General features: G+C 35.7%; 2 protein-coding genes across 3 annotated transcripts in view; one reads left to right on the plus strand and one right to left on the minus strand.

Moving 5' to 3' along the window:
• Positions 1-15,920, plus strand: part of LOC139953842 (CD9 antigen-like) — a 51,082-nt gene extending 35,162 nt beyond the window's left edge. The window contains exons 1-7 of one of the 2 annotated variants that reach the window (XM_071953418.1): positions 3,228-3,386; positions 9,992-10,192; positions 10,427-10,523; positions 10,870-10,949; positions 11,553-11,717; positions 12,636-12,719; positions 13,119-15,920. In XM_071953418.1, the coding sequence (XP_071809519.1) occupies positions 3,321-3,386; positions 9,992-10,192; positions 10,427-10,523; positions 10,870-10,949; positions 11,553-11,717; positions 12,636-12,719; positions 13,119-13,196 (771 nt within the window). In that variant the 5' untranslated portion in view covers positions 3,228-3,320 and the 3' untranslated portion in view covers positions 13,197-15,920. Of the gene's footprint in view, positions 1-3,227; positions 3,387-9,991; positions 10,193-10,426; positions 10,524-10,869; positions 10,950-11,552; positions 11,718-12,635; positions 12,720-13,118 lie in introns of those variants that run through there. The other variant, XM_071953417.1, reaches the window with a different exon arrangement.
• A 231-nt stretch (positions 15,921-16,151) lies between these two features.
• The window catches only part of LOC139953884 (CD151 antigen-like), a 42,055-nt gene continuing 32,529 nt past the window's right edge, over positions 16,152-25,677 (minus strand). The window contains exons 6-11 of the mRNA XM_071953476.1: positions 24,370-24,444; positions 22,599-22,700; positions 22,012-22,215; positions 21,374-21,457; positions 21,159-21,256; positions 16,152-20,478 (exon numbers count right to left, since the gene is read on the minus strand). Coding sequence (XP_071809577.1) covers positions 21,197-21,256; positions 21,374-21,457; positions 22,012-22,215; positions 22,599-22,700; positions 24,370-24,444 — 525 coding nt within the window. The 3' untranslated portion in view covers positions 16,152-20,478; positions 21,159-21,196. The remainder of the gene's footprint in view (positions 20,479-21,158; positions 21,257-21,373; positions 21,458-22,011; positions 22,216-22,598; positions 22,701-24,369; positions 24,445-25,677) is intronic.

Raw genomic sequence — 25,677 nt, forward strand, 5'->3', positions numbered from 1 at the left:
GGTACAATGGTGAAAGACTTCTCTTGAAATATTATTCCATGAAATGCTTTACTTTTTGAGAAACATTAAAACAATATCAATTCTCGATAGCGAGAATTACGAATTTATTTTGAACACATGTCATAACACGAGGAAACGTGCGGAAACAAGGGTGGGTTTTCCCGTTATTTTCTCCCGACTCCGATGACCGATTGAGCCTAAATTTTCACAGGTTTGTTATTTTATATAGAAATTGTGATACACGAAGTGTGGGCCTTGGACAATACTGTTTACCGAAAGTGTCCAATGGCTTTAACCATTACCGAACACATGGAGCAAGATCATGGTGACTACACACCTTTAAAACGTGCTGTCCACCAGGCTAATTATTATCCTTCGATATTTCGCCAGTGGGCATGCGCTCTGGCGTCTTAAAGTCTAGCGTTGAATCTAATTACAGATCTTGACTGCTGTTCTATGCACTTAACATTATTAAATTTGAATGGTTTTGCATTATTTTAAACGAGATTGGATTTTATAAATCAGCGTAAGAAAGTGGAAGGGTAAAACAACTCCGATCTGACATAACAACGGATTTAGCATAGAAAGGGGTCATTCACACTGTCAGAAAACGGACTGCTATGTTGTAGAACCATTCATGATTGACTCTACAGAATGTTGGATGTTTCGCTGACTGTGTTTCAAGAGGCAAATTTCAGGTTTTTTTGTGTTTGTTTGTATCACTATCTCACTAATTACAAAAAACAGTAGGTGTTTTTGTACATGAACAACTTGTCTTTAAGATAAGGAGCAATTTTGTGATGTTCTCAAGGCAGTGTGCCACTTTAGTGGTGGAGTTTCTTTGGCTGGCAAATCAAGTGTTTTTTTAACATGGACCGATAGTGCGGTGGCCTTTTTATTTGTTGAGGTTGGCTCAATGAAATGGCTTCGTGATTTTCTTTCGATAGTGTCACTGTAAGGTTCTGCAAATTCGTGATTGCAGATGATTAGACATGCGCCCTCTAGCATCTGCCGAAAATCACCATGCCAACCCTAAGCATTAACTCCCCATCCGATGGAGCTCTCACATATTTTGTCAATAATTTATTGTCAGCGTTTCAGTGATTTACTGCAACTTGCAACGGTGTGACGTCATTTCTGGAGTAATTATTACAGCAAATAGCTGGTCATATGAATTGAGCTTTATTTTAATAAGCTACCACGATTTGAAAATGAAATTTTCACCGGTGATTTTGTATTGTATTGGCTTTGTTACATTTACAGGGTTAGAACAAAATGAACGATCCCAAAGACCAAAACGTAAGCCTAAACTTCACCTTTAATCGTTTGTATTTCCATTGTTTGTATATAATCTGCATACGGTCGACTCTGATGCAAATTCCGTACATTATTATATGCCTTTGAGGACGTCATTGTGTTCCTAAAAAAAACATTGGTCTAAATTTTTGTGTCTGCTTGAAACAATAATTTGACAGATATGGCTGGCCATAGGCGGCGCCCTAGGCACTCTATAACTACCATAAAGTTTGACGTCATGCGGCAGGCTGCCGCCTAAGCTATGTTAATAATGGTACATTGAATGAATTAAACCATTATTTCCAAGTAATTGAGCTGCTTGAATGTGGGGAGAGGAATATTTTGTCAAAATCAAACATAGTTTATTTATCTTTTTTAAGAGATCGGAATTTTAATCTCAAAATGATATGGATTAAAAAAAAAAAAACTGCAGAATGCTGCCAGACACTGTATAAAACATAATTTAGAACATTTTGTTATCATCATTCAACTATTTTTTTTTCTCTTTAGAAATTATTGTTCCCCACAAACTTCCATGAAAAACCGTTACGTAAATGCACGGTAGAGGGCGGTATGACACTGAGCGTTTGCTGGATCTCTTGCGCCTATAAACATGCTTTATCGAAATCAAGTCGAAATCAACTCTCGGTTTCTGATTTTGCACGTCAGAGAGAAAGGACCACACATAGACCCTGCTTGCTATTTCCCCAAATATAGATCTGCATAAATTATGACGCTACAAGCCCAGAACAGTCCCAACACTAATGAAGAGCTTTCTTTCGAAATTACCAAAAAAAGATGGCCGACTCATTCACTGTGTTGACGTCAGATAATATGGGAACTAAGTAGGATATCTAAACAGCGGAAGTCTGATAAAACACTGTTGGGAAAGTACAGCAGGATTCCCCAAACTGTTTTATAACAAATAAAAAGGAACATAATTCAATGCGTCGGGTGAATTAAAAAAATACTTGCGAGGAAAACAAGTGAATAAATAATCACTGAACAGTTGGAGTGTTCATGATGAAGCTTCTTAAAACTTTGCATGGTTTTCGGAATCAAAACTCTTCAAAAAAGGAGATTTTCACATGGTGATACTGATATGTGAAAATCTCTTTTTAAATGGTGCTATAGGCAAACCCTACCTTACTAATGATGCATGCTATAATAAAGTTTTATTTTTTATATTTTCTGAAAAACTTTGACAATATTGTGCGTATGTAATTTTAAACAACACTTTTTTCTGGAAGAACATTATTGTTATTGCAAATTCCCGTTTATTATCTCGGGTTCCAAGTTCAAAAAATGAAAAGCAAGGACCATTCATTGCATCACCGGGAAACACCGAACTGTTTGAATCGAAACTGAAATATACACATTTTGTCGACAACATGCCATTAATTATTTCAACTTGTGCATACAGGGCACTAAATGACCAATGGCGAACAAGGAAGATAAGAAAAACATCGCACAATCTACAAAAGAAAACAAACAGACAAACACCCAAACAAACAAACAAACAAACAAACGACACCCTATTAAACAAGTGCAAATATTTACTCTGGAGTTTAACATTGTTCCATCTCCGTGGTAACAATCACCACCAGGAAACTCAACATTGTTTTATTAAAATTCAAGCAACCAAATCCTGCATTGTGTTTATTTTTAGACGGTCACTAAAAACAATAAAGCCAATCATAGCGGGACGTCCTATGCTCTTTTATCAGCAGACCGCAAAATTGCGCACGCTCGTATAGAAATGGCGCATTTGTAGCCGTACAAAGCGGCTTATATCGCCGTTTGTGTGGTTAATGTTTATTGGGGTTTGTTTTTGTGTTTCATTGTTTATGCGCCCATTTGGGCTTCACGTGATAAACATAATTGAAATTCACCCTATGTTGGATATCAATAATTCATTAGTTGCCGAGACGTTCTGGAGAGTGGGTGTTCTTTTTGCGGCTTGCTGGCGCAGTGGTCTTTTTATTTCTCTCTGGATTTTATTGAAAAGAAAACTTGTTTCCGAAATGGCTGTGTCGGGTTTTGTGGCATGTGTCAAGTATTTGATGTTTGCATTCAACTTTTTGTTTTGGGTAAGTTGTTAAAAATTGTAAAAAACATTTTGTGAATAGAGCTTGTGGAGTTAGGGTTCTTTGGTCGCAGTTCAACTTCAGTTATTTTTATTCTTCGGTTCTTCTAGGCTTTTTGGTTCAGAATTTTGATGGACCCAGGAAAGTGTGTTTGTGGTTTAGTAGGTCTAATCGCAATTTAGTTTTATGGTTGACTCTTGTTTCTGTGTTTCCCTGCGATATGTAAATGTATAACCTCTACGAAAAGCTATATAAATTTAAGAAGTTGTTAAAAAAGTTTCATCGTTGCAGGAGTTTTGAGTTGATTGAGTCCTCGGGAGGATGGAGGGTTACAATAATATAATCGCACCGCATACTTTTCATGAGATTTGTACCTTATTTTAGTGTTTATAAGTAGTACAAAGTATGTCGGCATACTCTTTTTAGGCCCGTTCCTTAAGTTTTTTCGCAGAACCGAAAATATCACTTTTATGATTTCCTGATCTAACAATTTTTCTATTTTGAACAGTTATGTCATAGTCACAGTTCAATGCACAACTAATTTATTTGGTAACTTGATTCATTGGTAAAACTTGAGTTATTGGTAAAACTTTATTCATTGGGAAAACTTGAGTTATTGGTAAAACTTGATTCATTGGGAAAACTCGAGTTATTGGTAACTTGAGTTTTCATTACTGGGAATGAAACACTGTGTCTGTGGTTTATGTGAATTCTGTACACCATTGCAGACAGGAACTATGAGAAATGTAAGACTAAACATTAATTCAGACTTAGGTGTGAGAAAACAACAGCTGACATTTTCTCAAGATTATAAAGAAATCCAGTCCTGCTTTTTGATCTAGATTACTGAGGATAATGATCAAGTTCCAGCTGGAGGTTATTGAAATTGACATTTCCACCTTTTATAATAAATTCTGATAACAGCTTGGCCATCTTTCTTTTATCCCATTCAACTAAACTAATGTGTTCAAATTGAGGCTAGAAGGAGAAGTAGTCTGGCCCCTTTTTGTATTAAGAACTATAATTGCCACAGTGTGTTCAGGGTACTTGACTAAGATGCTATGGTCTACTGAGCCCTGATAAACAGAGCGGAACGATGAAACTGATGACATTTTGAAATCCTCGCCGCTGGAGCGAATCATCCATTCAAATGAATCCATGAATGACATTTTTCTCTCTGCGCTTTCTTTACAGAAAAAGGATTTTGAACCGTTTGTTTGATTGTTTTAATCCGCTAAAAATATAGATACCAATTATTATTGAATAAAACTACACTGCTAGTTTAAATTATTTTAAAAGGTGATCGGGTTTTTGAGATATCACCGACAGTCCGGAACGATTATGTCTACGCATAGAATAATCCGAATCGCTGTCTTTATTTCACACAAAGCTCATTTGATTAAATTATACCGACAACAAAACATTGAGAAAATTTCACCAGGAATGTTTTTTTTTAGTCATGTGAAAAGGGCTACAGTCTTAGACTGAGATCTCAGTGGAGACCTAAGACACTGCTAAATGTCATGAATGTGACTTTGGCACTTAGCCAAATAATATATTTATCATATCAGACTTCTTCTCCAGTAATTCAATCCCCGCCCCCGCCTTCTTCCTTACTGCAGATGTCTTAAAGAAGTTATTTGTAATCCTGTAAATTAAATCTCAGACATGTCAGCCACATTTTACAAGAAGGGCAGTCTCAAACATTTCTTCCACACAAATGATCAAAGTTAAAGACAATGTGTTTCTCTGGTTTTTGGACCGTTCGGTTGGTTTAATCCTATATAAATGTATAGTCACTTTTTTGAGATATTGCTGAAAATCCGGAGCGAATTTGTCTGAAAGCCATGTACAACCCCTAAAAGGAATACACAATCGCAGTAACGCTTCTCAGATTCAAATTGTGGGGTAGAAGAACTTATGATTTACATAACTACACTACCTCGAATTGAAATTTTTCTCAAAATGTTTTATACTATCGAAAGCTGCTGTACTTCTATTCCAACAAGTAGTTTTTACTGTCATTAATTTAAGAGTGATTGTCAAACTTATACCTTCCCTTTATTAACTAACTGTCATCATGTACAGAATGGTTAAACTTATCACATTCTTTGTCTGCAATGTAAGAAGGAAAGTGAAATCGAAATCAGAAAATGAAACTCTATCAAGGTTCGTTTCCTCTTAAAGGTAATCAATTGTAAGTTGTTGAACAATTGCAACAACCATTTCCTTGTATCAAATGTTGTAACTTGTATCACAACTTATATATAAAATAACAAACCTGTGGAAATTTAGGCTCAATCGGTCATTGGAGTCGTGAGAAAATTACGGGAAAACCCACCCTTTGTTTCCGCACATTTCGCCGTGTCATGACATGTGTTTAATATAAATCCGTAATTCTCGTTATCGAGAATTGATATTGTTTAAATGTTTTCTCAAAAAGTAAAGCATTTCATGGAATAATATTTCAAGAGAAGTCTTTCACCATTACCTTCTGTAAACCCTGTAAGTTATTTGTAAATCTGTGAACTTTAAAAAAAAATTCTTTACCGAAAGTGTCCAATGGCTTTAAATAAAGTCAATTATGCACAGAAGAAAATTGCAGTACTCTGCTTTTACACACAATCTGTGCTTTGTTTTTGTTTTAAATATGTAACATTCCTAGTATTCAAAATGAAGAACAAAAATATGTTTTGCTTTTTAAAAACAAGAGTTTGTTTATGTCTCTTTTGAATTCACACAACAGTATTCAATGTGTCCAGTCCACTAAAAAAAATATATTTAAAAACACAAGTATTTTGGCAGTTTTTGTCAACCTCCAACCTACTTTCCCCTTTGATTGTTACGTTAGTCCTGAACATGGAGCTATAAAGTCCTGAGTTATTGAACACCATGTCTGAAACTCAAGGACAAATTGTTGCAAGTTCAGCCCCTGGGGAAGCAGTCTTGCAACTTTAGAAGTAGCGCTGAGAGGGGAGTCAATGGAAACCATATAGCTAGGTCCTAGCTCTATGGGGAAACTAATAAAGTGGTGTATGCCGTATGCCAGTGAAAATTCAGTCATATTCCGTGGAACGTTTTGTCTGGTTAACTGATTTGTAACTTGGGGACATGAAGGGATGGTGTTGCGATTGCTTATTGTGTTTTGAGATCAAGTGAAAATAGTGTGGGAACAGTGTTTAAAAACGCTCGCTGTTGTAGTTCACATTGGTAGCAGTTTCCCTTAACTAAATAAACAAGTTTGACAAGTGAACCTGTGTCGATTGTGTGTGTAAAAACACAGTGGACTAATCCATTTCTAGGAGAACAGACGACTGAAGAAGTTGGTCATCAAAGTTGCAAGAGAAAAATGAAAGAGCAAACACCCTTTTTGTACAAACTTATGTGTGTCAGATGCCTGAAGTCTTTTTACATTTGAGTAATAAAATAACTCTATGTTACTTCAGATGGAGCCATTTCTCACAATGTTTTATACTGTAAATAGCTCCCCATTGCTTGTTTTACCATGGTTTTACCAAGTACATTTGTAAGTTTTTATGCTAACTATTTTGGGTAATTACAAATAGTGTCCAAACAGACTAGGCACCATGTTACCTTGGCCTCTTACTAGTTGTTCCTGTTTGATAGCAGTAACTTGTTAAAGAACAATCCACTCAGCCTTGCTCAAAAATGATTTGTTTGTGGTGTGTTTTATATCTTTATCAGATGATTAATATTATAAACGGATCATTTATCAACTTGCTCTATTGGTTGACTTGAAAGTGTGTGAATGTTTTCCTGAGTTCAAAACAGGTGTCTTGCTGTTTCGGGGTGCACAGTGTGCACTTGTTTACGTTAATGGACTAAACACAACTTTGTTGAGACTCAGAGGGTTCAAGTACAGAATGTGGTACTGACCTTTGAACTTTGACCTTGCATTGGCTGATCATGGCTGATCTCACTCAGTAAGGATTTGCTTGAGTGTGTTGAATCATGGTGGTAGAGAAATAGAAATTTAGAGACCCTGTTTAATTTATGGCCGTATTTTTTATACAGGTACTGAAGACTGTGGGTTTTTTTTGGGGGGGGGCACAAAGGGTCTCTGGTGCCTGGAGTAGCACAGTGACCTTTCAACTACCTCCTTGCTCGTACTGACAAGTCGAGACACACCCATCTTGCATGATTTACAGCGGAGTAACTTTCAATTGATGTAGGAAATTATTCCTAAACAAGTCAATTTTGTTTATGACTCCCTGAATCAAACCAGACATGTACTGCTTGCTGTTACATAGATTCTGAAGTTTCCTCAACTCATGTTGGGTGGTATTCACAAAAAGTCTTGTAGGACTAGCCTTAAGTTTTTAAAAAATAACTCTAGGACTAGACCCAATTCTTAGGACCATCTTTTTGAAATCGACATCATGATCACTGAGTTCAAGCAAAGCTGTATCACACCAAGAGGCAGTTTACAGTCAACCCGTTCCAGGCAAACTACACGAAGGCAAAATATTCTCATGCCAATTTTCTTTTAGTTATCTTGGGGATAGTTTGTAATGTAAGACACTGTTTGAAAAAGTGTAGCTAGCTAGGCAGTTGGTCGACAGTTGCAAGCTGTGACAAGGCCCTAATGGTAAGAGATGGATCTAATTGGTGGTTTAGTTTAACTGTCTCTAACTTGTTGGAACAAATAAAATTACGTCAAAATTCGTACTTGTATTGAGGAAGTTGGAGAGGGCAAGCCAATGGCCCTGGTGAACTTTATTTGTACAACGTTGTAGATGGTCTGCCTCATGGTTCTGATTTGATTATTTTACTGGGTGTTGTTTTTATCTGAAACCTCCGCTCTAGAACAGGAAATCCTGAGCCCACATTGAAAATCCTGTCTAGAAAATAGCCTTGGGGCTTGTGAGTTTGTACTTTTGTTTTTACGATCAGTAGACTTGACTTGAAACTTTGGTTTGTAAGTCTCTTTTTTGAGAGAGAGATGTTCAACTAAAACTATTATGTAAAAGAGGGAAATACTGTGAGGAATATTTGTTTTTTGTTTGATATGGTGTTATTTTAGGCTAGACTTTCTATGTTGGAGCTAAAAAAGCACTTGGACCATACTTGTGGATATTAACCGGGGGGGGGGGGGGGGGAGTTATCAGGGGACTTGTACAAGTTTATTTGACCTCTGTGCTCAACTATGTGGTTGTTTGGTTTGGAGTTTGGGCAGTTGGTGCTTGTTCCTCCACATCATGTTGGCCTATGGGTTTTTGTACACCCAGCCCCTCATTATTACCCCTTGGTTTGCCACAGACCCTGCCATCTAAGAATGTTGGTTGCCATGGGTGACTTGGCTTGGCTCAAGGTAGCCATTAATGGTATTCAGGGACTGGCTTGGAATCAGACAAAAAATCTAATCTGGAAGTCTGGAAACAATCAGGAATAGTTTATTAGTGGCTTTATGTTTAGAGTCTTTGAGGTAATATGTTGCTAGGGTCGAAACGTCAGATCACTTACTATTTTGTTCGGTCTGTTCTATAGGTCCTTTTGGTTGGTAAGCAGTCTACAACAGCTTTTAAAGCTATTTTTAATTTAACAACTTTGAGAAATCGTGGAGGAAAGAAATATACCAACATTTGAAGGGAACATTTGGGGGAAAGTTTTGTTTAGAAGGGTGTATTTTGGCAAGAATATACCTATATAATGAAGAGTCTTCATACTGATGTAAGGTTTCATAAGTTTGTCAACAAGTTTATCCTTTATGACTGTTCCCTTTGTTTCCAACTTCTTGAGGTCCTTTCCTCCAACCATGGAGGTCCAACCCCCTGATCTCCATACTCATTGTTTACCCCTTGTTTTTTCTGTGGGCTTCTCACTCTCTCTCTCTCTCTCTCTCTCTCTCTCTCTCTCTCTCTCTCTCTCTCTCTCTCTCTCTCTCTCTCTCTCTCTCTCTCTCTCTCTATTCATGTATTTCCACTTCAATGTTCTAGGGTCAAAATGTCAGGCCATCAAACAAAAAATTGCAACTCTACTAACTTGAAATGAAAACATGTTTTTTAGAAGTTGATGAAAGTGACACATGTGCTGTTCATAAATTCTGAGTTCACTTCTCATGTTAATTAGTAAAGAAATAGAATAAACACAGGGTTGGGTCAAGTTACACTCATTGCAATGTGTGTACCATAATGAGTTCAGCATGTGGGTAGCTATTAGCTTAATGTACAGGGAAAGAGAATAAGTGCTTTTCTATATTCACAGGCTGGGCACATTTGAGTGAACTATTCTTTGACAACAAATTCCTTTCTTACTCACGAAGGAGTAACTTAGCTAATTGTCCAGCTTAAAATGAAAGGTTCTGGTAGTTGATTAGGGATGCTTTTCAATACTTAACTAGCCAGCAGAACTATTGGGAGAGAATTCTAGCTAATTTTATAGGTGTTTAAGATCCTCAGTGCAATTTGAATGGATTCTGTAGTCAAACTGATTACACATTTTTGAGCTCGGTAATTGTAAAATGAAATGGAGTTTATTGATCAAGAGCTGTCTTCAAAGTATTTGTTTAGCAAAAAGAAACATTTCCTTTCCAAGTAAAATGCTCATTATTTGGTTTTAAACTTCAGATTTTTGTTTTGTCTTTACAGTTATGTGGATGCGCACTTCTTGGCGTTGGTCTATGGCTCTGTTTCGAACCCAACGTCCAGCAATATGCCTCAGCATCGGGTGATCTGCAAGAATACAACATTGCCGTTTATGTCATCATCGGGATTGGGGGTTTGATGATGCTTGTTGGATTCCTAGGATGCTGTGGGGCTTGTATGGAGAATACAGTTCTCCTTGGCATGGTATGTAGTAAGTCCGTCAATATTTGACCCAAAAATCGATGTAACACTCAATTCAAAACTCAAAATAAGACTGAACTCAAAACTTGATGCAATTGACCATCACCTTGGAGACTCTGCAAGGGTTGACTTGACTATTTTTTGCTTTTATACCATAGGTCCTTTTGTTTGTTAAGCAGCTTGCGACAGCTTATTCTACTCGCTCAACTTTTTAAACCTTCTCTCCTGTAATATTAGTTCTTCACTTTCTTGCTGCTGATCTGTGTTGCTGAAGTAGGGGGCGGAGTTTGGTGCTACCTGAATAGGGAAAAACTGCAAGGAATTGTTGAATCAGGTAGGTCTTGTAGATTATCCAAAGTTTCAACACTTTTAAGCATCAGTTAATCTCTAACGAGGTAGTACTCAGCAATAGAGTCATGGGTTCTCCTGAAGACGATCAAACCATACTGATAGGAACACGAGTTGTCAACCAGTGGTTCTTTGCAGAACCAACACTACTTAAAAAAGGGGATTTTTACATGGTGTAACCACAAGCTTCACCTAATGTTGCAATTAAACTGGTTTTGGCCCGTCTACAAATTTGAACAATTTTGGGGGAGAAGTTCCTTTATTGGGTTTGACACAAAGGGAAATGGGACATTTTAAAAGCATTCTTGTTCCTTAAACGTCTTCCTGTTCAGGAATGCAAGAAACAATGACACTGTCTTATATGACGGGTAATACGATTGTGACGACAGCTGTTGATCGACTGCAACGAGATGTAAGTACTGAAAGTAACAATATTTGTCTTAAAAAAAAAAATCATTCAAGGCAGATAAAAAAGTATATTTTGATGTTCTCAAATATTCTAGAGATTACACTTGCAAAGTCTGTTTTGATGTTCTCAAAATGGTCTAGAGGTTAGACTTGCATAGTCTGTTTTGAGACTCAAAAGGGTACAAACTGTTAAATTTGTTTGAAGCTCTCAAAAGGGTACCAATGGTTAGACTTGCGTAGTCAGTTTGGAGGTTCTCGAAAGGGTACCAAATGGTAAACTTGCATAGTCTGTTTTGAGACTCAAAAGGGTACAAACTGTTAAATTTGTTTGAAGCTCTCGAAAGGGTACCAATGGTTGGACTTGCGTAGTCAGTTTGGAGGTTCTCGAAAGGGTACCAAATGGTAAACTTGCATAGTCTGTTTAGGTGATCTCAAACGGTTACCAGATGTGAGACAGTCTATTTCAACATATATTTTCTGTATTTTCTGTATTTTTATTGGTTTTAATTGTACAGCGCTTTGTTGTGATGTCTGTGACATGGAAGGTGTTTTTTCAAATAATAAATATTATTATTATTATTATTACTATATACTTATTGTTCTGTAGCTCAAGTGTTGTGGTGCAGTAGGACCGAACGATTGGATAAAGACTCCTGTTTCACCTGGTGAGACTTTGACATCCGTGCCGGACTCTTGCTGTGTGACAGAGAGCACAGATTGTGGAAAGGCTGGCGGTATCTTTGCAGCTCTCGGACTGACCATTCACAGCAAGGTATTTATCTAGGATTTGAGGCATTGCATGGTGAGGTATCAAGGTTTGCGGTAACACCATGTGTGTATCTACTTGCCAGGTAGAGTTTGTTCTTAGAGAACTGCCTTGCTTTATTCTACTACAGCGGAGTAGATTTATCTGATGTTCAAGAGACTTCTAAGTTCTGAAAAGAACGTATCATCTGAACCTTTGTATAATCGGCAAAGCATCCTAATGGAAACATCACACTAACTTGTTGTAGAGAAGACAATGAAGAAATTGCAGTTTTAGATGAACCAGGGAAACCCCATATAGGGAAAACCCACACAGTCAGGTAAGGACTGAAAACCCAATCCACATGCAAGGCTCCGGCTGGGCCCGATTTCATAGAGCTGCTAAGCACGAAAATTTGCTTAGCATGAAATTTCTTCCTTGATAACAACAGGATTACCAACCAAATTTCCATGTGATTTTCAGGATAAGCAAACAACAGCTGATTACTAGTAACAAGCAATATGCAACAAATAGAACATTTGTTGGTAATCCTGTTTTTATCAAGAAAGAATTTGCATGCTAAGCAAATTTTTGTGCTTAGCAGCTCTATCAAATTGGGCCCAGAGCTCAAACCAGGGTCAACAGAGGTCAAAGGCAGGAACAGAAACCACTGCATCAACCTGACTGCTCATGTCATATTCCCTATCTTCAGCAGCAATAAAGCATACTGATTAGCATTATGCTGCAAAGGTGTCAGTCTAAGCAATGGTTTACCTTCATTTGAATGCGAGTGAACCATTTTGTTGTGAAGACTATTACAGCATTTTGACACCTTGCATGCTCAGTAGTGGTTTCAGGGGTGGATTTACGGATGGGTACAGTGCAGTACCATCTTAAAGGCGGCAAACTCCTAAATGAAAAAAATGTATTTATTTCCTTTGGTAGGGTTGTGCGGTGGCTCTGTTTGAGAGGCTGGAAGACAATACAGTCTTGGTGGCCGGGCTCGCTATCGGAATCGGCGGCGTACAGGTTAGTAATATCTCTTGCTAAGCAGAATAAGCAGTGAAGCAGTCTCATGATTTTGGGTCTGATTTGACAACTCTGCTTTTTATTGGCCATCAATTTCCATGTTTTTTTGATATAAAATCACTATTGCAGTTATTTTGTATGGACTAGAAATAAGGTACAAAGCATTGTGCATAACATGGTCTTTTTGGCTGTTGACCTCGAAAGATTTGTTTATACTTTGCCTATTTGAATTAAGTCTGAGAATTTAAATTTTTCAGGATTCTGAAGTCCTTTACAAATAAAGTCACACAACATAAAATGTGGATGAATTCAACATTCTAGTGAAAATACTGCGACAGTTTTTGCTGAAACCTTTAACTTTGTGATTTTCATTTTTTTGTTTTTTTCCTTCATTTTCAGCTCCTTGGTATGCTGTTCTCACTGTGTCTGTGTTGCGCAATCAGAAGAGCCGACAGAGAAAAATCCTACGCAATCTAGGCTCATCTACCTGCCATTCTTATACCAGGGGGGTTAAAGGTACATTTTGCTGTTAAATTGCCAGGGAGTCATCATAAGAAAACAGGTTTTCAGTCAAATTTGCTATTCTTATTCCTGGGGGATGAGGTACATTCTGCTGTTGAGATGCCAGGGCGTTTATGGTTTAGGTAATTTGGTCAGGCTACGGCTACAGCTGGATCACCATTTGATATTAGCACACCCTAGCTGTAGCCATCAACTCATGGCTGCTCCCTCCTGTGGATAAGTCGCAGCTAATAGTTTTGTAAAAGCTTTGTGGCTAAAATCAACACTGAATATTTGAAGTAACCTGTCCATTTTACCTACTCTTTTTATCATTTTCTGAAATGTTATTGCCAAAATCTAGATACATTTAACAACTTCATAAAAAGAAGATTCTGAGGAAGAAAATGTTTTCATTTCTTCACATCGGGTTTAATACTAAGATCAGATTACGTTCTGTTTTAAAAGAAAAAAATTTACTGGAGGGATAGATTTATTCCTATAAAGAAACTTAGGACAATTTTAACAGACAAATGTTTTAGATAATGAAATATCATATTTCGGTTGTACAGTACAAATATTTCACCATTTTTTGAGTATAAATTATTGCTATTCAGCCTTCATTTTTTTTTTGATACAACTCTGACTAAGATATTTAAACTCAGACTTCGCTTATTTTAAATGCCCAGTTTTAGTTTTTTATAGCCCCCTCAATTTGCTACTGGTAGATTGAATTCCGCTTTTTTAATATTTTTTTTGGTAGTATCCAAAGCCGTTGCTTAGAGAGCGCCCTCTACAGGCTAAACACAGAATGAAGTGCGCAAATTTGTACCACTTAAAATGCACAAAATTATAGTCGCAGCATATTTAAAAAGCGCCCTCACATGGTTCATTCAAAGTGGATACTCCACAGCTCTCTTTTAAAAACACACAGGCCCACGATCATAAAGCTGTTTAGCAGAAAATTAAGGAATTTGCTAAGCAAGAATTGAATGGGGTGTAAAAAACTTTTATATAGCTCTATGGGTACAAGTCATAGCAATGGCGGTAAACGTCCGGTATTTTGGCTGGTAACATATTTTGGCTCAGCAAGAGTTTTCTGCTCAGCATGTTTGTTGTGCTTATACATGCTTTATGAAACTGGGACCTTGCATAAAGAGCGCCCTCAAGTGGTTGCGCACTGAACAGATACTAAATTGAAGGCAAGATATTGCTTACATTCATTGTTGTATAATGTACATGTGTTTAGATAGCATTGTAGTAAGAAGTACTGTAAAATACAACAACTAATTGGGACGCTATTTTAGAACTTTAAAGTACTGGTCTATGAAGAGACTATCATGAACTCAAAATATATATTTTTTAATGTAACATAAATGTAACCCACACTGTTCGTTTTAAATTATATAAAAAAATGCTTTTACGTGTTGTAGCGACAATGTAATGACTTACCCGCTATAGGGGCGGAGCCATGGTGATAAAAAGAGGGAAGGCGTTACAACTGAGAATGCGCTAGAGTTTATTAGCAGAAAATGGGTTACCAACCAGAATTCTATGTTCTGGGTAACAGTTGTAATTGGTTCCCTAGTCGCCGTTCCCTATATTTTGAAATTTGTCACAAATGTGAATTTTTGGCAATTGAGGGACATTATCGTAATATTTCTACCAATCAGCCAATGGTACTTTTCATTTGGTTATTTTCACTTCTTACAATTTATTTATAGTTGATTATTAGTACTTTGTTAAGAGAAAAACCCTCAAACTGTTCCTGAACTTTTCCCGAGAAATTGTTTCAGGAGATTTTTTAAAAGGTGTAAAGTATGTCAAAACGTTCTGTCCATTACCAACTACAAATGAAACATTTGCAATATAAAAATCCCTAAATTTTATATCATATTTTTCCGTCTTTCAAAAACTCCCTAAATAGGTCACTGAACTTTGATTGTTTAATTAAGGAATTTATCGACCAATGATATGTGACTTTCATGTGACTCCTTTTAAAAATTTGAAAATGTTCCCGAAAAGACCATAAAAAACGGAAGTATTTTCTTAAAAAATTGTCTTTTAAAATATTCTCGTAACCAAGAAAGATATTTATACCTATATGCAGTAAAATGCTATAAAAACAATACCTGCATTGTATTTATATACTCCATTAAAATGTTAACACTTGTCCAAGTTATCTATTTGACTTATTCAGTATTTGTTGTGTATTTATGTAAGTGTATTTTTGTAACAAAATTTTTTGTACGCTGTAGCTATAGAAACTAATGCTTTAGACAGATTGATTCCTCCAATTACAAGGCAAAGACGTGGCGGTCAACCGACAAAATAAGACAGTCGTCTGCCAGTGGTAGGTTCGGTAGAGTCTTCATCCGTTCAAGAAACAGTTTTAAAATTGTTCTGTCATCTTGAAAATTTTCATAACAATTTGATAACACTAAACATTTAAGTGGTTATGCTAGTGTAACACTTAGTAAACACTGTTAATGATAGTGAAACACTTTGTGAACACCCAACTTTTAAGTGTTTATGCTGGTGTATCGCTTTGTAAACACCCAACTTTTAAGTGTTAACACTAGTGCAACACTATGTTGACACTTAAAGGAACACGTTGCCTTGGATCGGTCGAGTTGGTCTTTGAAAAGCGTTTGTAACCGTTTTTTATAAAATGCATATGGGTAGAAAGATGTTGTAAAAGTAGAATACAATGATCCACACAAACATGCCTCGAAATTGGGTGGTTTTCCTTTTACCTCGTCGACTAACACGTCGGCCATTTATGGGGGTCAAAATTTTGACCCCCATAAATGGCCGACCATGTTAGTTCGCACAGTAGAAGGAAAACCACGCAATTTCGAGGCAAACTTGTGTGGATCATTGTATTCTACTTTTATAACATCTTTCCAACCATATGCATTTTATAAAAAACGGTTACAAACGCTTTTGTTTTGACCAACTCGTCCGATCCAAGGCAACGTGTTCCTTTAACTTCTTTGTGTTTATGCTAGTGTACGACTTTTATCATTCGTATCATGCACATGTACATTTTTCATTTGTTTAATTTCTTTGTTGTGGAAATATACTTCGAGAAAAAATAAAAACAACCTTGTAAATTTAAGGGAAAATTTGAGTGCAGTTCATTTAATTAATGGTTTGTGGTTTTTGAAAAATCGCAAGAAAAATAAGCTAATATAATTCAGCATTTTTAAATTTTCTTTTCAATTTAAACACAAATCTTGTAAGATAAAAACAGAATTCAAGAGAACAATTTTTTTTAAAGAAATGACAGAATAATCTCGTCTCGGCCGTCAAATTTCAAGTCCTAAAAATCATCAGCAGCACAAAATTACAAGACAACATTTTTAATTTTTTATTTCTTTTTTCAATAAAGAATTTACAAAATTCTTTCTGAAAAGACACACTTAACAACACAAAATGTTTTTTACATCTCTACATAAGAAATTTACTTGGTCAGTTGAAAGTTTCTAAAACCTTAACAAATTTTCGGTCCTGAAATTAAACAAAAACCACCAACTGCTAGGATTTCTTTTTAAAAAAGATTAAGAGAACACAGCCAGCCCATGCTATAAATAACACTGTTTGGCCCGGCAAGATGCTTTGTTAAAAGTTTGTTGAAATTACCCTTCATAAATGGTAAATCCAAAAGCTTGTCCGCAGAGGTATGTCCACATAATGTAGGAACTTAAAACACTATGTGGACTTACACACGTCCACACAGTGTCTGTTTTTAAGTACTAAAGAATAGGATCTTCATCAAGTGAACAACGAACTTGAAATAATAGGAAATATCTAACATCATGGGATTAAACAGTTTTTGGTCCTATCATTAAAAAGAAATATTTGGATAGCTTCAAGGAAGTACATGAAAGTTTTTTTTAGGAATAAAATGTTATTCTTGTAAGGAGGATGGTTTGGCCAGAGTTGGGAGTCTTTGGGTAGGGGGGCTATGGAAGGGTTGAGGGATATACAATAATTTAATCTTAAGTTTTGGTCATAAAAATTAATAAAAATATGAAATGGCCTACTTTTCAGGCTCAGAGTCTCTGCATAACAAAATATCAAGATTTTGTTCAATCAAAAACAAAAGGTAGAAATCTTACCAGGCAAGATTATACTTATAAAGATTAAATACTACATAAATATTTAAAAGAGAAATGGGCGACTCATAATTATGATTATATGGAGGAGGGAAAAAACACAATTGACTGTCTTGATAGCATCTCGAACTCAGTTCTTCTAAAACTGACACTTCTGCCCCTAAAAACACATTTTCACCAGGGCCCATTTTCATTGCGCTGCTTAGCGGCCGATTTTGTGCTTACTTTGCAATTTCTATTTCATAGCGCTGCTAACCATAAGCACACGAAAAGGCATGCTAACCTTCCGGTGCTTACCGCACGAAAATAAGTGACGTCACAATGCAAATTCGCGGTAAACACGCAATATGGCCGCCCAATTTTTCTGCTAACCTGTGAAATATGCTAAGGCTTAAGCAAATTTTTCTGCTACAGTAAGCACGCAAATTTGCTTAACGTTAAGCAGCGCTATGAAATTGGGCCCAGAAGATTAGGCATGATATTTGGCCCCTGGAAACAAAGTAGGACAATTTTATTATTTGAGTACAAGAGTTGACCCACTTGTACATATCCTAGACCTAGGAGAGTCTTTCTTGAAAGCTTCAAGAAAGTCTCTGGGTCAAAAATTTGCTTAGCATGAAATTTCTTCCCTGGTTAAAAACTGGATTACCAACCAAATTTTCATTTGTTGCATATTGCTTGATACTGGTATTCAGCTGTTGTTTGCTTATCCTGAAAATCACCTGGCAATTTGTTGGTAGTCCTGTTTTTATCAAGGAAGAAATTTCATGCTAAGCAAATTTTTGTGCTTACAGGCTTTATGAAATTGGGCCCTGGTTTTTTTTTTTTGCATTTATACCATTAGGTCATTTTGGTTGGTACAGCAGGTTGCAACGAAACAATTTTCTCACTAATTAGTTTATCACTGAATTAACAATGAATACAATATACAATGGCAAGTAGTAAATGTTAAAAGAAGTTCCAGAAGAGAAATATTGATAAACTTGTTAAAATCAAAACAATCTCTAGGAAGATATAGTTCTGTTTGTTTGCTTTTCATTTCATTTATCTGAGTTTGATACAACATAAATAAAAAATGCAGGAAGTAACGCCTTTACATAAATTCCAAGTTGAGCTTGGATATCCGTCTGTGATAAAAAAGCATAAAAACATCGACTCAGAAAAAATTGGATTGACTCAGACTCTTAAAAAAAATGGGTGAAAATATTTTGAATGTAAATATTTTCTTGGCAATGTATTTGTTTGTTTCATGGCAGCTTAACAAATATTCTCTAGGAAGGGTTAAAAAAAACCTTTTAATAAATACTTCATAAAATTGGACATGTTTTTGTACAAAATATTTGACTATACTTTCCCCATATAAACCTGTACACATCAATTGGCAAGCTACTTCATACATCTGGTGGTTAGTTTATTGTATTGTATTATATTATTTTGGTGAATATTACAAAACTCGACTCTGCTTAATATTCAGAGGGGAGAGTCATTTCTGACCAAAAGGTCTGAAACTTGGAACAAAAATATAGGAAGTACAGAATATTGAAAGAGTGGCATTTCCACCTTTTGGTAATCCCTGGAGTTCTAGATTTAAGGAGCTTTTCGGAGCAAAATTCTCAGCACTAGAGAACTAGATTAAAGAGCAGGATTTCTTGGTATCTGAAGAAAATAACTGCTATTTTTCTACCAAGCAGACATAAAACAAGTCTGATCTCAGATAAAACTCTGTAATTTCCCATCCTTGAATATTTCTCAAAAGTAGGATATTTTGAGCTTCTGCTTTCAGTCGGTAGAGAGGGATTTCAAGACAATTTCTAAAACATGAAACCTTTTAACCATCATAATCTACACTTTCTACACTAACACAAATACAGAAGTCAAAAAATGTGCTTTATACACTGTTTTAAAACAATTAATTAGCCCCAAAACACATACAAGTCTCTTTTTCCCTGTCCATATAAACATTGGCAATGACAGAGATACTTTTTAACCTACACATTAAAGTTTTGTACAAATTTGTATTTTTTGTTTAGCTAGTCATAAAAATTTCCGTTACTTACATACAACACAAAAATAGTCACACTGAATATGCTATTGCTATTAAAGAGAACAGTGCCACAGCTGAAATCAAAGCTTGAAAAAGCTCACCGTTTCTTTCCCCTGTAAATAGCGCCCTCTTTGTCACAATGAATCATCTAAGATGAGAAACAGTCGCAGCATACTGATGCAAATTACAAAAAGCAAACGGAAGTAAAATTTCGAGTGAAACTTCTTTCATCCGTAAATTTGATTTCCATGTGACCACCGATCTGTAAGGGATTTGTGAAGGTTCTGGGTTATTTACTCCAACTAAGGGGTCTCATCACAGAAGGAAAAAAAATAAACAACAACTGCCTGTTCACTATTTTGTTTAAAAATCTTTATACAACAATCAAGCTGAAAACTTAGGGAATGTGCAATTTCAAACTTGTAGTTTGTGCAGAATTTCATCCAATGAAACCTATCTACTTTGGATGCTTTTTATTTCTGACGCCAACTACTGTATTGGTAGTTTTAAGCCAAGGGAGAAGGCTTTTGAGCAAAAATGGTACAAATAACTTTTGTTTTCTAGATTTCAAGCTCACTCATACAATATAGAGCCTCAAGTTTGGCACAGTTTAGTTTTGAGTCATAAATATTAATGACAACTCATTAATATTCATGACTTAGCATTATCATTCGTGACTTCTCATTACTAACAATGAGTCACCCGAACACTTTTGTTTACCTAATAGCAACCCAGTGAATGTAACTGCAATTAAGTCAACTGGTTCTACCAAACCACACAACAGCATAATTACAGTCCAAACTAGCCAATGGGAAACGAGGTGTTAACAAATTCTAATAAAAACGTCCAATCGATGATCAGGACTTAAATCTAAAACAAACGTCAACTCCACAAATTGGTCATCTGAATTGTTGGACGCAACTTTTTTTTCGCACCACCGTTTTTTCTTCTTCTTTGTTGACGATTTGTTTGTACACGCTCACTGATACACAATATACACATCTTTTTATTGCAGCAGGTATTCTTGTTATAATGCACAGTACACAAAGGTACCTTGTCACTCAGTTGTCAAACTTTCTGTTGTTTTAGGTTTTATCTGGAAGAAAAAAAAATGGGGAAAAAAATTAATACCACTTGTACCATTTTTTTTTTTGCAAATAAAAGTCGTAAAACGATAAATGTTTAAAAAATCAATCTTTATCGATGACAGCAACATGACCTGACTGAAGGGGTCACCAGAAATGTGACCTTTTCTACAACTGAGTTATGACCTTGTTGCAATGACCTTGTTGGAGATGGAGAGGTCATTGCAAAGGGTTGAGAAACGACCTTTTCTGCAACCAAGTTATGACATTGTTGCAGATACCATAAAAATAATGAGTAATAATTCATATCCACTTCAACAACCTACACTCGGCCACATTTTCCATTGGGTTGACTAACCCGTTGAAACCAGTCAACTTGACAGGTTTTGTAGGGCGGCATAACTGTTCACACTGTTCACAAAACTAGGTGTGTATGGTGTGGATACTTTTGAGACGCTAGCGTCAACAAACATAACGATCTTTTTTAGACTCTGAGCATGCGCGCGCATTCTAAGTACTGCTCGCGTAGGTCTGAGCTTGGCAATACTGCCGAGATCTTTATTATTGCAGAATGGCACAATGCATCCACTCTAGTCCATACAACACAAATATTGAATTTATTAACTTTTAATCTTTTTTAATCTTTAATTAATTTACCTTTTTATCTTTTTCTAATCTTATATCAATTTACCTTTTAAATCTTTTTGTAATCTGCGTTCAAATTGTGCTTTAGTCGTAGTCATCAGTGAGGTTTCTTAACAAGAAAACGGTGACTATCAATATAAGAACCTGTCAACAGAAAGGAAAACAGAAGAAAATTAAATTATTGCATTAAAATTGTTAATGGCCTCACGTTTCGACACTATTTTAATATCGTTTTAAGAAAGGGTTACCATAGTTACTGACCTGTAATACTGCAATCCCGATACAGATTCCTCCTAATAACCAGATGTACTCAAAAAAAGTCCCATACAGGGCGTCATAGCAACCCTATAAAGAAGAAACAAACAATAGGTTAACAATTGACCCAATTTAGCTGAACAAAGAGAACGCGTTCTGTTGGTTGAATTGCTCCATGCAGAATACGCACACGCTCATTCAACCAATAGAATGCGTTCTCTTGGCATCGTTATCGTTATCGTTCTCGTTATCGCTGCAGTGGGACTGGGCCTTAACTCTCATCCCCACTCACTGGAATGAAGATGTATGTAATTTAATTTACCTGAAGAAGTTTTAGCTTCATTCATCTTTAAGTTTTTTGAGACAAAAGTGAAAATCATAGAACAATGTTTTCAGAAGAGTCACATTTAAGTCTGTTGTACATACTAAAATATTTGTTGGGTATTACTTATTTCTCAAAACGTACAACACCTTAGAAAGAAAATTTCAAGGGTAGCTTTCTACTATCATTTTAGGTAAACCATATAAGTAAAATGAAAAACTGTAGATGCTTGTCTTTTGTGTCATACAAAAAGTACCCAAACCCTTTAAAGGAAGCAGTTTCAGAACACTAAGCTCTAGTTTGGTTTCCTTCTTGTTCTTACCTGTTGGAATCTGTATTCAGATGGATCAGAACCTTGGCATTTTTGCCGGTCCTTAATAGTGTACTCTCCATCATCTGCGAGGTCTCGTACGCAGCAAGAATCTGGGACTGTGTTGTTATAGCCTCGGTTCTCAGCATTTTTCACTTCGTTGTACCATTGACTATGTTGCCAGTCAAGATGGTTAGAGTTTCCGCAACACATTAACTACAAGTAGAAAACAAAGCATCAACTACAAGTACATGTAGAAAACATAGCATCAACTACAAGAAGAAAATAAGTTTTAGTTTAGTTTATTACAGCAAAAAAAGTTGTCTACAAGTTTCCAGTTCTTTGTTTCTATTTCAATTTAGTTTCAATTAAATTCACTTTCACAATAATCATACTTAAAGCTTAAAGGATGTTAAAATAAGGAAAGCAAGTTTGGTTTTTATTCCATAGTAGATTTTAATGGGCTTCTTGTGACATCAAAGAATAGCGCCCTCATTGTTAAGTATTAACACACACACCCCAAAACTGACCAATCATAAGCTGTAACTGTTTAACCCAATACCTGAGGAAGATTTAACACCTTCTATCAAACCTCTTACCTGAGCTTGCATACCATCCACTGCTTTGACAAAACCATTTCGAGTAGTGCTATAGTCTTGTATAAGTGAGCTATACATTTGCCCCTTCACAAAATCTTTCACCTTAGAAAAGAAAAGAAAAATAATGGCAATTTATAGAGCGCCCTATAATGAAACATGCTCCGGTGCGCTTTACAATTGAAAAAAAAAACACATTAAAATCCATACAGTTATTAAATAAAACCTAAGAGAAAACACAGGTTCAAATTGTTTCTGAATAAAAATCATGGTTATACTTTTTTTTTCAAGTCCATTTTATGAACAACAATTTGAAAACCATTGATGTAGCACTTTTCTCAATGTTATTTATAATCACTTACCAATCGCTGCGTCAATGGGGAATAAAAAGTTATTGAGTTTGTCGAATTCCAGATCTTCAGAGAGTTACTTAATATTTATCTGTTGTATGTTTGTTGTCTTTGTAACAGAAAATGTACCCATGATTAAAGGCTGTGCACCTCTTTATTATCTGACACTAGGGGGCAGCAGACAGTCACACCAAGAAAACCACTAAGTTTGCCAATCTTACAGTTGAATAATTTTTGTTCTGAATTCTCTTTGCACAATGTGAATGCAAAGTAAACAAAAGGGTCGCAGCAGGGACTGGAGTTCCTGCAGGCACAATCTTAACGCACCGCCACAGAAGGAAACATTCAATCATACATAGGGGTACACCATTATCAATTTGGAATGTTCGTGACCCAGTCCTAATATCATAAAGCATGTATACATACACAAAAATTGCTTAGCATGAAAAACGCTTTGGCTAATCAAAAATACAAAACCAGCTTTTCTCCAGACAACAGAAAAATGACACAGATAATAAATAATGCATATAAATAAAGTGTGCCAGGCAAAGATAGAATTATAGTTCACCACATCAAGGCTATGAAACAGAATCAACCCCAGAATTCAAAAGGTTTTTCTTTGTTTTTGCAAGGCTGATAAAAGCTAATTTTAGACGGGAAAAATATTGGAGACAAGAGAGCATGAAAATAGACCGGATACTTAACGATGTTTCTATGGCAGCACATTAAATTTTTTCCCATAAACTCAAGGGCAGGATCATTAAGTTTCAGTGTTGAATCCTTGAGGACTATTATCATAAAATCGGTAAAATATATGGAGAGAGAAAAAAATAAATATAAAAAAGTGTATTGAAGGGGAGATTTCTGATGCACAGTACAGTAAAACAAACAGGAATTCTTTTGGATTGAACACTATTGGTAATTGTCAGTGACCAGTCTTCTCCCTTGGTGTATCTCAACGTATGCATAAAATAACACACCTGTGAAAGTTTCAGCTCAATTTGTCGTCAAAGTTTTTACACGAAGTTGTGTGCTTTCAGTGCTTGATTTCGAGACCTCAAAATCTAATTCTGAAGTCTCGAAATCAAGTTCGTGGAAAATTACTTCTTTCTGGAAATCTATGTTACTTCAGAGGGAGCCGTTTCTCACAATGTTTTATACCATCAACCTCTCCCCATTACTAGTTACCAAGTAAGGTTTTTATGCTAATAATTATTTTGAGAAATTACAAATAGTGTCCATTCCACTGCCTTTAAAGGAAAAGGTCTTATAGTTCAAGACAAAGCTCCACATACCTTGCAGGAAAAAATACTGAGCGCTTTGAGAGGCCCCCCCCCCCCCTTTAGGGGTGTGAAATTATATAAAAACCGAATATTATTATTATTTTATTATAATTTTATTTTTTATTTTTTATACATACTTACCTCTTGGGTATAAGAGAAGGTTAAAGCTATGCAGACTATTTCAGCCAGGATCAGGAACAAAACGCAGACAAAATACTGTCATAAAGAAAAGGAAGTTATCAGTAATTATAATTTTAGTATTTCCCTCCCCACCTCCTTCGGTGCGAAGCCACATCCTACGGAGGTGAACAGTTCAAATAAACAATGCTTTAAAATGTTATGAATACTTGAAATACTAGGCCTAAAAATACAGAAAACAGACATGTGTAAGAGTGCTTAACTCTAAAGGGTTTTCCCTTCTTGAAATGGAAAGGGTCTTTGATTACAAAATAAGAAAATCTATGGGAACATTTCGAAATAGATAAACAGAAAACAGACACATAAATAATAAAATTTACAAAAAATGTTTTTCCTAACATGTGATATGAAAATAGCATTCTATTAAAAAATAATAAAATCTGTGGGAATATTTATAACAGGCATGATCTTTGGTCATTGGATAAAAGAACATGTTCAGGAGATGAAGGCTTTGTTAAACATAAAATCTGATTTTTGCCAAAGACAAAACAAAAACCCTGACCTGAGCTAACACTGTCAGTTTTTCACATTTCTTCAGACAGGAACAAACTGTTTGAGATATAATATCCCTTTGTTATTTCAGACTTCCTTTGTTTTGATGCCAAGTAAACAATTTCTGTATTCTGCAAACACTTTCAAAGCAAACGTTTTTGAAGTAAATTCCTGATTTCAGATCAGTACTTCAAATTAAATTTCAAATACTTCCCAACTGGAAGTTAAATTCTGGAATACGCAGCAAAACCATCACGATGTTGCGCTGGTTTTTGTTTTTCTAAGCCCACCAAAAAAAGGAAGTATTATTGAGTAATTTGGTTCATGAAGAAAAGGTCTTGGTTTTTCTAAATATAAAGTAGGCCTACAAACAATGGGTTAAATTTATTTATAAACAAGGAAACACAAGTGAAACAAGTCATAGAATAGTAACAAACTAGTTTCAATATTACAAAATCACAAATAATATACAAAATAATACAAACAAAATCATACTGATAAAAAATTCAGCATTATAAATGTTTTTCAATTCTAAGACTGTGATGACAAATGGAAGAAATGTTAGGCAGACAAGATTGATAAAATAAACTGATGCAAAATACAAAGGATGAAGACAATCTTACCATATAGTATATCAAATCAAGATACAGTAAATTATGCAAAATACATGTAAATATATGCAAAATCATCATAAATATGCAGTACAAAAGAATGGAAATATTGAGGTATGCAAAACAATGTAAATTTATGCAAAGTTAA

This window comes from Asterias amurensis, chromosome 22, assembly GCF_032118995.1.
Source record: "Asterias amurensis chromosome 22, ASM3211899v1".
In the NCBI taxonomy this organism is placed as follows: domain Eukaryota; kingdom Metazoa; phylum Echinodermata; class Asteroidea; order Forcipulatida; family Asteriidae; genus Asterias; species Asterias amurensis.